The sequence below is a fragment of the Phyllostomus hastatus genome, unplaced genomic scaffold, assembly GCF_019186645.2.
Source record: "Phyllostomus hastatus isolate PE091 unplaced genomic scaffold, TTU_PhHast_1.1 phas_contig_40, whole genome shotgun sequence".
Taxonomy (NCBI): Eukaryota; Metazoa; Chordata; class Mammalia; order Chiroptera; family Phyllostomidae; genus Phyllostomus; species Phyllostomus hastatus.
In genome coordinates, this window is record NW_025333872.1 from 659,541 (window position 1) to 673,619 (window position 14,079).

Genomic DNA, 14,079 nt, shown 5'->3' on the forward strand with positions numbered 1-14,079 from the left:
TCTACCCTTGATAATAATAGACATACCACATGCCAGGCATTTTACAGCCATGTCTTTAACCTTTAAACTCCTGTGTAACATAGGCGTTATTGTCCCTTTTACAGATGAGGAAAACTGAGGCCTGGAGAGGTTACACAGGTCAGGCTGCCTGTAAACAGCAGAGCTGGGATTCAACCCATGTCTGTCTGATCTGCAGCCCTTCATCCCATGTGACTGCCCACTGTCCCGCCCCGCCCTTCTCTCTATGGAGCTTGTGCTGTTCCCTGTCACAACGCCCCCCTGCCCCCCACAGCTCCTTCAAATCCCACAACCCACAGCTCCGCCACATAGCTTCCCCGATGGTTCCAGCCCACGCTGCTCACCCCCGTCTCTCATTTTTTTTCTGGCAGGAATCTCAGCCTGCACAATTCGGCACTTAATTATAAACTGTCTGTCTGGTGACTTCACATTTGCTTGTCTTGTTCCCAGGGAGCCTGGAAGTGCCTGCGTTCAGGGATGGGGTTACACTCACTCCTGCCCCCAAGAGCCCGACTCGGAGATGGGGGTGCCAATACTCAGTGGAGCAGACCTATTTCCCAGGGCCACGATGCTCCAATAGCAGAGTGGACTGCACCCTGGCACACCCCACCTCCACCCCAGCGGTAAGCCTCAAATCTCTGTGGACACACACTTTCTCTGTTTGTACACACACATTCAATCAAAAAGCCTCTTCCCAGAGGGGAGCAATTCTATACATGGAACTATCTACCCAAGAGACAGAACACCTCCTACCTGAATAGTAAGGTGGCCCTCACTGGAAGTCTAGCATGGACCAGGGGCGGCAGAGTTGGCCGGAGCTCCCTGGGAAAGGTGAAACTTTGATATCGCATCCCAACAGGGTATGGAGCTGCACTGGCCACTGGGTAGGGTACTTAGTGTCTCAATTCTAATTCTAGTCCTGCCTCTGGATGGACTGGGGCTGAGGGGGGAGCGTTTGCTGTGAAATTTCCAGGTTGTGAGAAAGAATTCACTCTCCAGAGCCATGCTGCATGGCTCCAGAGAAGGGCATGAATGGGGCCTCCTGGTGCTATGCTGGCCCCATGCACCACCTCCCTAGCCTCTGGGCTTCACAACATCTCTGTCCTGATCCTGATGCCCCCATATCTGTGTTCTCAAGCTGTTCCTTCTTGGGATTAAATGGCTCCATCTCCAACTTCTCATTCCAAAGTGGGGAGAAGAGCGTTGTAATATGAAGCCCCACACACTTCGAATGATCTAGATTTCAGATTGATCTTGTTCGTGGACACTTAGGAAACAGCATGAGGTTCAGGGTTTGGTGAGAGGGTGCTGACCAAGGGCCAGTGCGTCAGCGAAGGGCAGGAGAGACAAGAAGACAGTGAGGATGGAGAGCCGGTGCTCAGTGGGGCCCCGGAAGCCCAACTTGTCTTCCTGTACAGTTTTGCCCATGACCAGTCCTAACATGTGAACAAAAAAGTGATTAAGCAAAGGGGAGCTTATGTAAGAAGGACAAATAAAAACAATTGTGCAACATGCCACCCGGAGCCCGGAGAAGGAGCCCAGGGAGGGTGTCACTGCAGGGGGCACGGGCGGCAGGATCGTGTCCCCTCCAAACACCGTGCCAGGACAGCCACCGTGCCAGTCCTGCCGGGTGGGGAGGGGGCACCGCCCTCCTGGAGGGGGGCCAGCATTCGATTCCTTTACTGCCACAGTGCCTCAGGGAGAGAGGCACCCTCTGATAACCATCTGTGGAAGTTTTGCAACACGTGTGTGCATCCTTCTGGGCTGAGCGCTGAGCAGTGCCCGCCTCTTTGGGCCTGAGCCTGCGTGGCAGCTCAAATACCATAGGTGTGTCCGGCAGGGGCAGAGGGCTGAGGACTCTGCCAGAGATGAACCCAGACATGCGATGAAGCCAGGGGGCCCTCGGGACCAGATGCTGCTCGCGCATCTGGGGGCTTCTTCACCTTGTCCTAGCGGAGCTCTACAGGCCCGGGCGCGCTGCCTGAGCCGCCCGTGGGAGCCCCAGCCAACAGGGGAGAACTGGCCACGTTCCAGGCTCTGGGCTGGCAGGGAAGCTCAGCAGCCAGTTCCAACAGGAGGGCAGCCCCAGCTCGGGCAGGCCCGCACTGAGGGGTGACTTCTCACTATAGGAAGCCCCAGGCTGAGGAGATGGAAGAACAGGTGTTCAAGGGGGACCCGGACACCCCTCATTCCATCTCCTTCTCCGGAAGTGGCTTCCTCTCCTTCTACCAGGCTGGGGCCGTGGACGCCCTGCGGGACCTGGCCCCCAGGATGCTGGAAACCACCCACCGCTTTGCTGGGACGTCGGCAGGCGCCGTGATTGCGGCCCTGGTCATCTGCGGGATTGAGATGGGTAAGGCCTTGGTCCAGGTTCCCTGGGGAGCCTCTGGAGCATTCCCCACAGCGGAGCCTCAGGGTTGCTCTGAGATGCTTTTGAGAGCAATGCCAGCACTTGTGGGAGACAGGAGAGGATAAAGTGGGTCGGGTGGGACGGTGGGCAGCTATGACTTTTAAGGCTGGGGTCTGCCAGGTACCAGTCTCTGACCCAGCAGCTGAGCTTGGACCCATTTCTCTCTCTCTCTGTGTGTCTCTCTCTCTCTCTCTCTCCTTCCCTCCCTCCCTCCCTCCCTCAATGCTCCTACCTGTCATGCCCTGTCTCCCTCAGTTTGAGGCAGGATCTCCTGCAAACATCCTGGTCTCAGGGATTACACCATGGCACAGTCAGATGTGGGGGTGAAATGTTCTCCTGCTGGCCTCATGTAAAACGCAGATATCCTTGGGAAGGGCTGTGCTCCCTGCCTGGGTCGCCTTGGTGGGGATGGATTTGTCAGTCCCGCTTCCAGGTGGCTGGAAAGAAGAAAGCTGGGGACTGGGGGTGGATGCAGGATCAGGATGGGGAGGAACAGAGAAGGAATGTGGAAGCTCACACTTCACCTTCTGCCCTGCTAGTACAGGGGCCCCAGAGGGCCATACCATTGACCCAGAGGACAGGGGGGTGGACATGTTCCTAGCAGCCCCAGACAGCAGGCCTAGACCTGGCACTAGAGAGACCCAGTGTCCATCAACATGGGCCACCTCGGGTGCATTTATTCATTTACTGTGCTGCAGTTCTGTGTCTAGCTCTGTTCCAGGCACAAGGGACAGAGTCCCTGTCCCCCTAGAGCAGAAACTCTAGGAGGAAGAGATACATAATAAACAATCATACAAGTAACCTTATGATGTCACATCAGGAAGTGCAATATCTATGAATAAAAGTACCACAGGAGAAGGTCAGAGAATAAAGTGGGAACTATTTTAGAAAGGGTGGTCAAGGAAGGCCTCTTGGAGGAGGTAGCACTCAAGCAGAGACCTGAGTGAAGTGAGTGAAGAAGCCATTGGAAAATCAGGAAGGAAAGAACATTGTAGGCAAAGTAGCAGCCAGGGAACCGGTGAGGCTGGGGAGTGGTGGGTGAGGAGGAGGAGGGTAGGGGTGGGCTGGAGAGGCTGCCCAGGCCAGATCACGTGGGGCCTGGCAGCCGGAGTAGCAAGCCCTGATTCCTCTGTGAGAGGTGGAAGCACAGACGGGCTGCGAGTGAGGCGACGTGGGGGCAGCTAAGGGCACCCACACCCCTGGGGTTGGATCCCAGCCCGACCATTTCACAACGTGCGTGCCCCTGGGGCAATTACTGAACCCTCCGTGCCTCAGTTTCTGCATCTGTAAAGTGATGGTTCGACTCATGCCTACTTCCCAGGGTAGAAACAAGGAAGCTACTGTAGCTCTAGACCGGGGTGAGCATGGCAGGTGCAGGGCGTTGAGGATGGTGAGAGGCGATTGGGTGATTAGATCAAGGATGTACCTTGAAGGCAGAGTCAGTGAGACTTGCTGATGGGCCACAGTGCACCCCCTGCCCACTGCCCCCAAATTCCTGCCGTTGGGCACATCCTGTCTCCAGATTCTCTCTTTTCCGGGTGTCTGCATCGCTCACCCGCTCCGTTGCTCCCACCCTCCTCGTGTCATTATTTCAACTTCTTAAAATAACCTTCCGAAAGACTCAATGGTGTCCTCATCCTCTGGCATTCAAGCCCTTTTCAGAACCAATTCAGTACATCAGCTCCATAAATACTGCCCCAAACCTACTTGATCAGGCTGTGACGAGCCTGGACAGTAGGGGAGAGGAACTAACACCCACGGGAGGGACACCTGACAGCAGGTGTGACCAAGGACGAGACCATGTGCTACCCGTAATGAGGAGGGAAGTTCAGGGAATGGTGAGATGCAGGTGGGACTCCCATCCTGGGTACGAGATGCACCCACATTGCCCCAGCCTACTGCATTCATTTTCACCGCCACGTGATTTGCTGTTAACCAGCGCTTCCTTTATATCAGACGCAGTTCTAAGTTTTTGGGATATTAACTCATTCGTCCACATGCCCACCTCTGAGGTGAAATCTATTATTACCTCCATTTTACAGAAGAGGAAACTGAGTGACAGAAAGCTTTAATATCTGGCCTGTGGCCATACAAACCATAACTGGTAAAGCTGGGATTTGAACTCCGTCTGGCCAGAGTCTGCACCCTCACCCTTTAAACCACCCTGCTTCTTGACCAAAGGGTGTCGGGATGTAGGTGCTGGTTGTATAAACAGTGGGGACAGGGAAATCTCTCTTAGCTGGTGGAACTTGCACTCAGACCCGGGAGGTAGTCTCTGCTCAGCGGGACAAGTGACTTGTGTAACGTCTGTCATCAGAAGCACAACATAAGCCAGGACTTGGTCTCCTGCCTTTGAGGCTCTTTACCTCTCTCAGTTTACGTTTTACTTAGCCATTCTGTGGACGGGCCCGGCCCGTGTCTGTTGCTATAAGCAACACTGCAGTGCGCATCTGTGTTTGCATCTGCCATGCCCACGTGGAAGGCTTCCCTTGGGTATAGTCATGTTGACTACACCAGACTTGGTTTAATTACTCTCCAAAGTGGTTGTACCAATTCGACCTCTGATTGTCCCACAGCGTCATCAACCCCCAGTACTGCCAGACAGCAAAGTTTTAATTTAATTTAATGAACGTGAAATCATGTCTCACTTTATTTAATCTGATATCCTGATTACTAGAGATGCTATCACTTGTGTTTCCTCTTCTGTAACTTGCCTGCTCATGACATTTTCCTACTTTTTCTATGGAATTAGCCTTTTCTCTGTAATTTGTAGATGTTGTCTCCGTTGCCTGTACACTTGTCACTTACAGACGTTGCAGCTTCTCGTTCCACTCTATGGCTTGTCATTACTTTGCTTATAATGTCTCTTGTCCTGCAGAAAATGTTCATTTTAATTAGTCAAACGTATTAATCTTTTCCTTTTACAATTTGTGTGTCCTAATATCTTTACTTTGTTACCACGATGTCTTCTTCATTTTCCTTCAAAAGTTTTAAAGTTTTGTTCTTTCATATTTAGGTTAATCCAGCTGGAACTCATTTTGTGGTTATTTTGAGGTAGAAGTCTACATTTTTCTTGATTTTTCCATGCACTGACCTACTCAGTTATCCCCCACCATTTAGGTGGCCCTGTGGCCCTTTCCACACTTGTGTGACATGCTGCCTCTGGCTCACTCAAGGTCCTGGGTTCTCAAGAGTCTCTCTTCTCTTCCACTGTCTGGTTTGTCCACTTCTGTGCCACATCACCCTGCTTTAATCACTAGAGCCTCATAATGAGGGCGCATCATATACGGAAGTCCCTCTCCTCCTCCTCTCCCAATTCCAGCCTCAAATACTGCCTCTATTATTCTCGACACTTTTCCGCCCCATGTGCAAAGCTCTCTTGGGATCTTGATTGAAATGACATTTTCCATTCATAAACATAGTCTGTCTCTCTGTTCATTGTGGCCTTTTTGTCCTTTAATGAAGATTTGGTATGTCTTTTATTAGATATGCTAGTTTTTGTTGCTATGGAGAACGGGATCTTCTATGGCATTTTCTGATCTAATTGATTATTGCTGACATAAAGAATGTTGGCTTTTCTGCACATTGATTTTTTTTTGAGCAACCTGTTAAACTTCTTATAGTCCTAAAAGTTTGCTGGCAGATTATCTGATATTTTATGTGTAAACTATCACACTATCTGCACATGACTAGAGGCTTATCTCTTTTTAACAAAATTTTTCAACCCGGGGCCCCCGGAGCTTCTCCCTCATTCCTGGCTGGGCCTTCCTGACCTGAGACTTCCTGTTCTGTTCCTGCGAAGGCTGAGGCAGCAGTGGGCTCATCTGGAGATGTGCGCCTCGCTCTGTGACAGGAACAATTTGGGGGCGTGTGAAAAAGTGTGTAAAAACACCTACCACAGTGCCTGCTTTTATTAGAGATGCAGTAAATGTTCATTCATTCATTCACCCAAGGGAAGATGCTCTCTGAGACAACCTACAGGGAATTCAGGATTTCCAGTCTGGTCAGAAGTGGGGATGGAAACTTGCACAATTCTGAAAAATAAAAAGAAAAATTTTTCATATCCAAAATCGGGATTTGGTGGACTTACATCCCTATCCCCACTTAAGCTACTAGTGGGCACCTTCCCCTCTATAAGAACCAAGTGGCAAGCCAATCGTTCATTTCACACGTGTTTGTAGAGCATATAGTAGGCCCTGCGGAGGACACAGAGACATAACACAAAATGCAACCCTGTCCTTGCTCTCAAGGAGCTGGCAGTCAGTCTCCTCAGACTCGACAGCAGCCAGCAGTCAGGTACTCACAATACAAGCCAGTTCCGACTGAATGTTAGCAAATTAAAAACCGCTGGTGTGCAGAGGGAGGGAGCGAATGCCTCCAGTCATGGAGGGCTTCATGGAATTGGCATTTGAGCTGGTGCTTGAAAGGCAAGTAGACGTTCGACGGTTAGGGACAGGCTGGGCAGGAGCCCAGGCTTCTAGTGAGGACGGGCCACAGCGACAATCACAGACATGGAGATAATGCGGTGCCTGCGGGGACGGGAGAGTGCAGGCCCACTGGTGTCAGGGGTCGGGGTGAAAAGTTTCATGATAGAATACTTACTGTACTCTAGGCCATAATTTTGATATTCTGCTCTAGTTGTTAAAAAAAATTCATTAAATCAATGGTCCTCAGTCTTAGTTGCATATTCAAGTCACTGGGGGAGCTTTAAAATGCGCATTGCCCAGGCCTCTATGAAAACAGATTAAATCGGGTCTCTGAGGGGAGAGCCTGGGCGCCTGAGAGCCAGGGAGTTTCCGTGTGCAGCCGTGGTTGAGACCCAGCGTACGTGGTTGCACACGGCTTAGTGTCCTCCTGGGACACTAAGGTACCATGGGTGCATGACCAGGCAGTGGGAGCCTGTAAGGTGCCCATCACGGACCTGGACTAGTGAGAATTCTGTACCTGATCACTCATGGGGAATGGCTTTTCCAGGACAGAGAGGAACAGTTTCATTGTAGTGGCTTTAGGCTGGATTAGTTTCCTATGAAGGCCTCTGTCTGGGCCACACATGAGGAAGACTGACCTCGGATGGGGGCCGCGGCTGGTCCGTCTCTTCCCCTTGGCGGACACCCACACCCAATCCACCTTTCAGGGAAGGGGTGAAGACCCTGGGCCCACAGCCTCTCCTGGTGGTTTTTCTCCCCCTGCTCTTTTCCTCTTTCTTTTTTTTTTAACTTTTCAAAATAGCTTCTGAAATATAATTCACATAGCACACAATTCACCATTTAAAGCATACAACTCAATGGCCTTTAATATATTCACAAAATTGTCCATTCATTATCACAATAAATTATAGAACATTTTAATTGTCCCCAAAGAACCCTATACCCCTTAGCTGTTTGCCTCCCAGCTCCTTCATTCCCCCAAGTGCCTGGCAGCCACTAACGGACTTTGTGTCTCTGTGGGTTTACCCTGGACATTCCACATTACTGGGACCGTACGCCATCACGGTCCTTCCACACTGCGGCACGGTCAGTGCTCACCCCTGCTCATTGCCAAGTGGTGTTCCATGGGGTGGAGAGGCCACATGCTACTGGTCCACTCATCAGGGGATGGACATGTGGGTTGTTTGTTCTTGGGCTATTATGAATAATGCTGCTATGAACATTTATGTACATTTAAAAAACTTTAATGGCCTTTTTAATGGGAAAATTTTAAACATATTGGAAAGAATAATATAAATGAACTTCAAAGAACCCATCCTCTAACTTCAACAGTTATCAGCATTTACCTACTGGGTTTCATCTATTTGGCCCCCATTGGCTTTGTTTGTTGTTTACCTTTTGTATTTGAAAATCACTTTAAGCTCACACAGAAGTTGTGTGTAGGCTCACTGGCCTTGTTTTTGGGAGAGCCTTTCAGCACTTGTATTGCACTGCAGATAAGGACAGTGAGCGGTCAAGGGGGTGGGGGGTGCGGGGCGGGGCATGGAGGCTGGTGGGCCCCACCCCACAGCACAGAATGCACTGGCTAAGGGCAGGGATGACCAAGGACTGTGTTGACTTTCAGTGAGCTCATCAGGTGACTTTGTTTGACCTCTAACAGTAATTATTTTCCAATATATCTCACCCTGCCTTCTGAACAATGCCAACCTCAACCTCCCCCAACAAACACCAAATCAAGTAGTTAAAGGGTGGGGCTGAGGGTGAGAGCTGGGCTGGGAGCTCTTCTCTCCCGGCATAGTAGTGTTAGGATGTATCTCTGTGCCTTTGCTCCCGCTATTCCCTCTCCCCCCAGGAAGCTGTCCCCTTTCTTCTCTCCCTCTGTTACGTCTCCCCATCCTCTGAGGCCAACCTCAGAAGTCACCTCTTCCGTGTCCCTCCTGATCCCCAGCAGGCGCTAAATCCTAGGTGTTCTCACAGCCTCGGAGACCAGCATTGCTCTGGGGGAAAGCACGGGTTAGGAATGTGGCTTTCTGGACTCTGAGAACAAGGGCTACGAAAGCGTCTTGCGGTCAAATCGTGAGCTTAGCTTGCCACACACACTCTTGTCACATGGTCTTTCAGAGTGGGGCTTAGCAAGGAGGGAGGAGAGGTGCAGACCAAAGCTGGTCCTGCAAACAGTGAGTGACCTGGGACAAGCCACCTTGAGCCTCAGCTAGGCCACGGTACAACGTGAGAGAATAATTCCTGCTCCCCTTCCCCGAGGTGGCTCTAGGAATCAGCAGTGGTCCCTGTGAATGAGCTTTGCAAACTAAGGGATTGATGTTGTAGCTGCATTGGCTGGGATAGCAGAGGCTTCAAAGAAACAAAAGAGTGTTGTTTACTTATGTGGCCTTTGTACCCCAGCCCCCCAAGGCTGGTGTGGTGGCTCTACCTAGTTAGGACCCAGGTTCCTTCCACTGTGTTGCTCACCATCCTAGAGGGCTCACCGCCATGTCTGCATTCCAGCTAGTTGAGGAGGGGGAGGGGAGGGACGTACATCCTTTAAGGGCAGGCGTTGGAGGTGACACACATCATGTCACCCTACAGCCTGTGGATCAGAACATGGCCACACCTGATGCAGAGGAGCCTAGAAAATGTAGACTTTATTTTGGGAGGCCATGCATCCAGCTAAAAACTGGGGATTCAGTTACTAAGGAAGAAAGAAAGAATGGATATTGGGGACAATTAGCAGTCTCTGCCACGATAACAATCATTGGTGACACGATGATGATAGAGAGACTCCCTCTGTCTGGGACGAGAACCGTGCCTCCACAACCATGAGGTCAAGTCCAGGCTGTTGACTGGGGCGGGGCTCGGCTCTGAACCGCTAGCAGGCTGCCCTCCTGACAGCTGGGGGCATGGGTCCCTCAGTCCTTCCCCGGGGCCCTGGGCAGTGGGGCCACAGCACCCATTGTGTCCCCTGTCTAGAATGACCTTCTGCTCTCCTCTCCAGAGATATCACCTCTTCTAGGATTCCCCAATTTTGCTCCATTGGGTGTCTTTCCATGGTCTCCGGTTTGCCCACATAATCCGTCCACCTGCTCTAGCACGTGATGTGATCTGTGCTGCCTTAATTGTTTCAGACGCCGTTTCTCATTTCATCAGCTACATTGGTTGGGCGATCTGAGGTCTTATGGGTCCCCTGGCTCCCACGAATTGCTCTTCAAATAAGAGCAGCTCGATAAACTCCTGATGATTGCTGGCTGTCGGCAGGCATGCCAATGAGCTTGTCTTTGCAATTTCTATTTTGGGGTTTACCCAGCTCTTAATAATTTTCTGCAGTTATGGATATGACTTATAATACTAGAATGTCATAGATGGAAGGTCAGTGAGTCCAACTCATTTGTTTTTATAAGTAGTTGTATTTAGGTTTTGGGAGAGGAAACTAGTTGGAGATGGAACTCACTTAGGCCAGTGGTTTCCAAACTGTGTTCCAAGGAGCCCCAGGGTTCTGTGAGGTGGGGAGGGGCGGGAGCAGGGGGACAGTGAGAGAACACACGCTGAAGCCCCGGGGCCAGCAAGTGTAGCCCCGCTATTGACTGTCTCATACGTGGGTTTATCTCCTGAAATTTCATTTAAAGAAAGTGTTCCAGTGATTTTTTTTTTAATTTGAAAGTGTCTGTTTGAGACAAGGAAGTTGAAGACCAGATTCTGACTGAATTGCAAAGATAAAACAGACCCCCCTCCAGGTCCTGGGGCTCCAGCAGTGAACAGGACAGCTGTCTGCCCACATGGAGCTAGTGTTCTCCTGGTGAAATCAGCCCTAAATCACCAAAAAGTGTCGGCATACATGCTCAAAAGAGAAAATAAAGCAGGAGAAGGGCGTGCTGAGTGATTAAAAGGTGAAGTTCCAGGTGGGCTGGCAGGGAGGCTGAGGCAGGAGGATGGGAGGGGAGCCAGGTGTGCTCTGCGGGACGTGTGTTCCCGGCCGAGAGCCCAGCAGGTGCAGCAGCCCTGTGGCGCAAATGCACTGGCCTTCTCGGAAGGCGGGCCTTCTGAACAGGAACTGGGCTTCTAAAGAATGTTTCAAAGCACATGAGCAGGTCAGGGGGCAGTGGGGGCCCCAGACCCCCAACATGAGCACAGCAGGACCCCGCATGACTCCTCCCTGGACATGGAGGATGCCACAGGTGTTTTAGTCTTCCTCCCACACCTGGTCGGGCACTGCCTCGAGCAGCTCCTGCCATCCCAGTGACTGAAGGCTTCCTGGGGCACTGGAGCCAAGGGCAGCTGAAGTTACTGTCATTAGCAGGTGGCTCAGGTGTGTTCCGGGCAGTAGGCCCACTGGGACACAGCAGCCGGGGCTGGCAGGACAAGACTGCCTCTGTGAGAACCTTGGCTCGAGTCATTCCTTTCCTCAGTCACCCATGTGCCTGTCTTTGTCACTCAGTCGAGGAATAAGACACCCCAGGGCTGGCAGAGAATGCAGCTCCCAGGAAGGAGAAGCACTGGGCTGGAGAACAGCGGTGTAACATCCCTGCAGAGCACGTGTGCTGCATTCTCAGGACGGAAGGCAGCCCTCCTTCTGGACAGGAAATGGCTCTGCCAGCAGCTGCCACAGGTCCTTGACCAGCCAGCGACCTGCCTCGCCCTCGTTTTTCCCACCTGTAACTTGGAGTGGGAACACACCCCTTGGACATGACGGTGAGGGCCGAAAGAGGTCGTGGATGTTCCTGGCACCGTGCTTGGCAAATATTGATCAAAAAACTAAGTCTTTGATGAAAGAATGTTGAGTGAATGGATGAATGAGTACAGAGAAAATTGTCTTGAAATAGAAAAGCATAGGTAAGCAGCATTGTTCAAACTTAACTAAGAATGTCCTATAGAATTTACTAAGCTTGTTAAAGCAAAGATCCCAGGCTCCAACCTGGTCTGATTAATATCTTTAATACTTTGATCGTGAGCTTTAATCTACACAAGGACTTGGTTTTCCTGTGGGAAGTCTGTGTGGCCTGGGCCAAGGAAGAACCCATCTGAGCTGGTTGGCAGTGGCCCTGGCCAGGCGCCCTAGACTTGTCACCAACTGGGGACCAATTTTCATGGTAATTACCTAATAGATTGTGCCACTTCAAGCTCTAAACCACCCGTGAGGCAGACTTGGGGCTTAGAGTTTTTATGGGAGACTGTTTTTTCACCCAGAGCCCCAGGCAGAGACAAGCCACCAGCACTTTCCTTGTCCAGAGGGGTCCTGGCCTTAGCAGGGCTCTTGTTCAACTCCCCTCACGCAGCCCAGGACCCAGCCCCGAGGCTGGTCTGATAACCACGGAGCCAGCTGTCTCCCCCAGGGCAGTGGCTTTCAGTCCCTTCTTCTCTTTCTTCTTGTGAGCTCAGACACGTCTATTCTATTTTATTTTATTTTATTTTATTTTATTTTATTTTATTTTATTTTATTTTAATCAAGCTTTTTGTCATTGCTGTTGTTCTGGAAGCTGAGGAGGTTTCTTTTTCAACTTAGCTCTATTGCTCAAGCTGGAAGTCTGTCCAGAGTTCTTTAAGACATAATGGAAACCTCCATTTCTTTCATGTCACAAGGGTGTGTATGTGTGTGTTGCCCAGACAAAGATGAGTTCAGTCCTGGCTGCTGGGTGCACTTTCAGAATCAAAACATCTTCATTAAAAATCATTCCCACTCATGGACTCAGACAAGAGTGTGGTGATTGCGAGAGGGAGGGGGTGGTGGAGGCGTAAGAGGGTGTAAGGGAGATACATGGTAATGGGAAAAATACAATAAAAAATAAACTAAAAACCAAATCATTCCCATCCCTGGCTGGGTGGCTCAGTTGGTTGGAGCATTGCCCCGTACACCAAAAGGTTGTGGGTTCAATTTCTGGTCAAGGTAGATAGCTAGGTTTCAGGTTCGATCCCCATTTGGGGAGACAACCAATCTCTCTCTCTCTCTCTCTCTCTCTCTCTCTCTCTCTCTCTCTCTCAGTAAACATAGCCTCTGATGAGGATTTAAAAACAAAATCATTCCCAGAGTTATTTACCTGCCTGAGATGGCGGTGTTTTCTATAAAAGGTACTCTGCTCTGATTCCCACCTTAGAGTGACGCTGACAGCAGCTACGTACTTACCAGGTGCCAGGCTCTGCGCTCGATGTGTTGCAAGAATCACTCACTTTAACCCTCTCACAACTCCATCAAGTGGATACTACCTCTATACCCATTTGTACCGAAGGAAGAAACAGGTATTGAGGATAATTAGATAACTTCCCAGGTTTCTACAACAGAGCCAGGCCTGGGACCTCACTTAATGTCCGCATTCTACCTCCGCCCTAATCACGATTTCAGAAGGTGCTTTGCAAACACCACAACAGTTTTCCTGCCAGACTCCATGGCCAAGCAATCATTTGCACACTGATCAAGAAAGTAAGATCAAATGACATGATGTATACGAAAAAGATGTTTTATAACATGCTATGGAAATACTGTCACTGTGTGGCTGTGATTCCATCATGGAATTGGTATCCTGCAATTCAAAGTCACTTGCATTTACATGTTTAGCCTCTACAGCCAAGTAGAATAAGATATTTTTCTCCTCCAAACAATCCTTTGGACTCTTTTTTAAAAAGATTTTATTTGTTTTATTTCTAGACTGAGGGAAGGGGCAGAGAAACATCAATGTGTGGTTGCCTCTCGTGCACCCCCTACTGGGGACCTGTTCTGCAGCCCAGGCCTGTGCCCTGACTGAGAATCGAACCAATGACCCTGTGGTTCATAGGCCCATGCTCAGTCCACTGAGCCACACCAGCCAGGGCCAATCCTTTGGACTCTTAATTAGAAGAAACTTGAATGGAAAATCTGGCAAAATTTCTGAACGTGTTGGTCACACCATAGAAACAAGTAACTGCTGGAAAGCGTCTCATGCAGATGACACACGTGGACACCTTCCCCCGTATCAGCAGGCGGTCCCTAGCCCCTGCTGAGTGGCAGGCAGGCACTGTGTGTCTGATAGCTTTGTTCAATCTGTTCTTTATTGTTCTCGTTATTCTGGAATAACGTTAGATTTAGAGAAAAGTTGCTGATATATACAGAGAGTTCCGTATATCTGTCAGCGCTAAGATATCAACATTGGTGCATCACTATTAACTATAGATTCCTCCAGTTTTTCTACTAATCTTCTTTTTCTGCCCCAGAATCCAACCCAGGATCCTGCACTGCATTTACTAGATCCATTTTTAAACCAG

At 50.2% G+C, this 14,079-nt stretch overlaps 1 protein-coding gene across 2 annotated transcripts in view; it reads left to right on the forward strand.

Annotated features, from left to right (window-relative positions):
• The first annotated feature begins 1,705 nt into the window (after positions 1-1,705).
• The window catches only part of PNPLA1 (patatin like phospholipase domain containing 1), a 41,400-nt gene continuing 29,026 nt past the window's right edge, over positions 1,706-14,079 (forward strand). For both annotated transcript variants that reach the window (XM_045844264.1, XM_045844265.1), the window contains exon 1: positions 1,706-2,371. In XM_045844264.1, the coding sequence (XP_045700220.1) occupies positions 2,167-2,371 (205 nt within the window). In that variant the 5' untranslated portion in view covers positions 1,706-2,166. The remainder of the gene's footprint in view (positions 2,372-14,079) is intronic.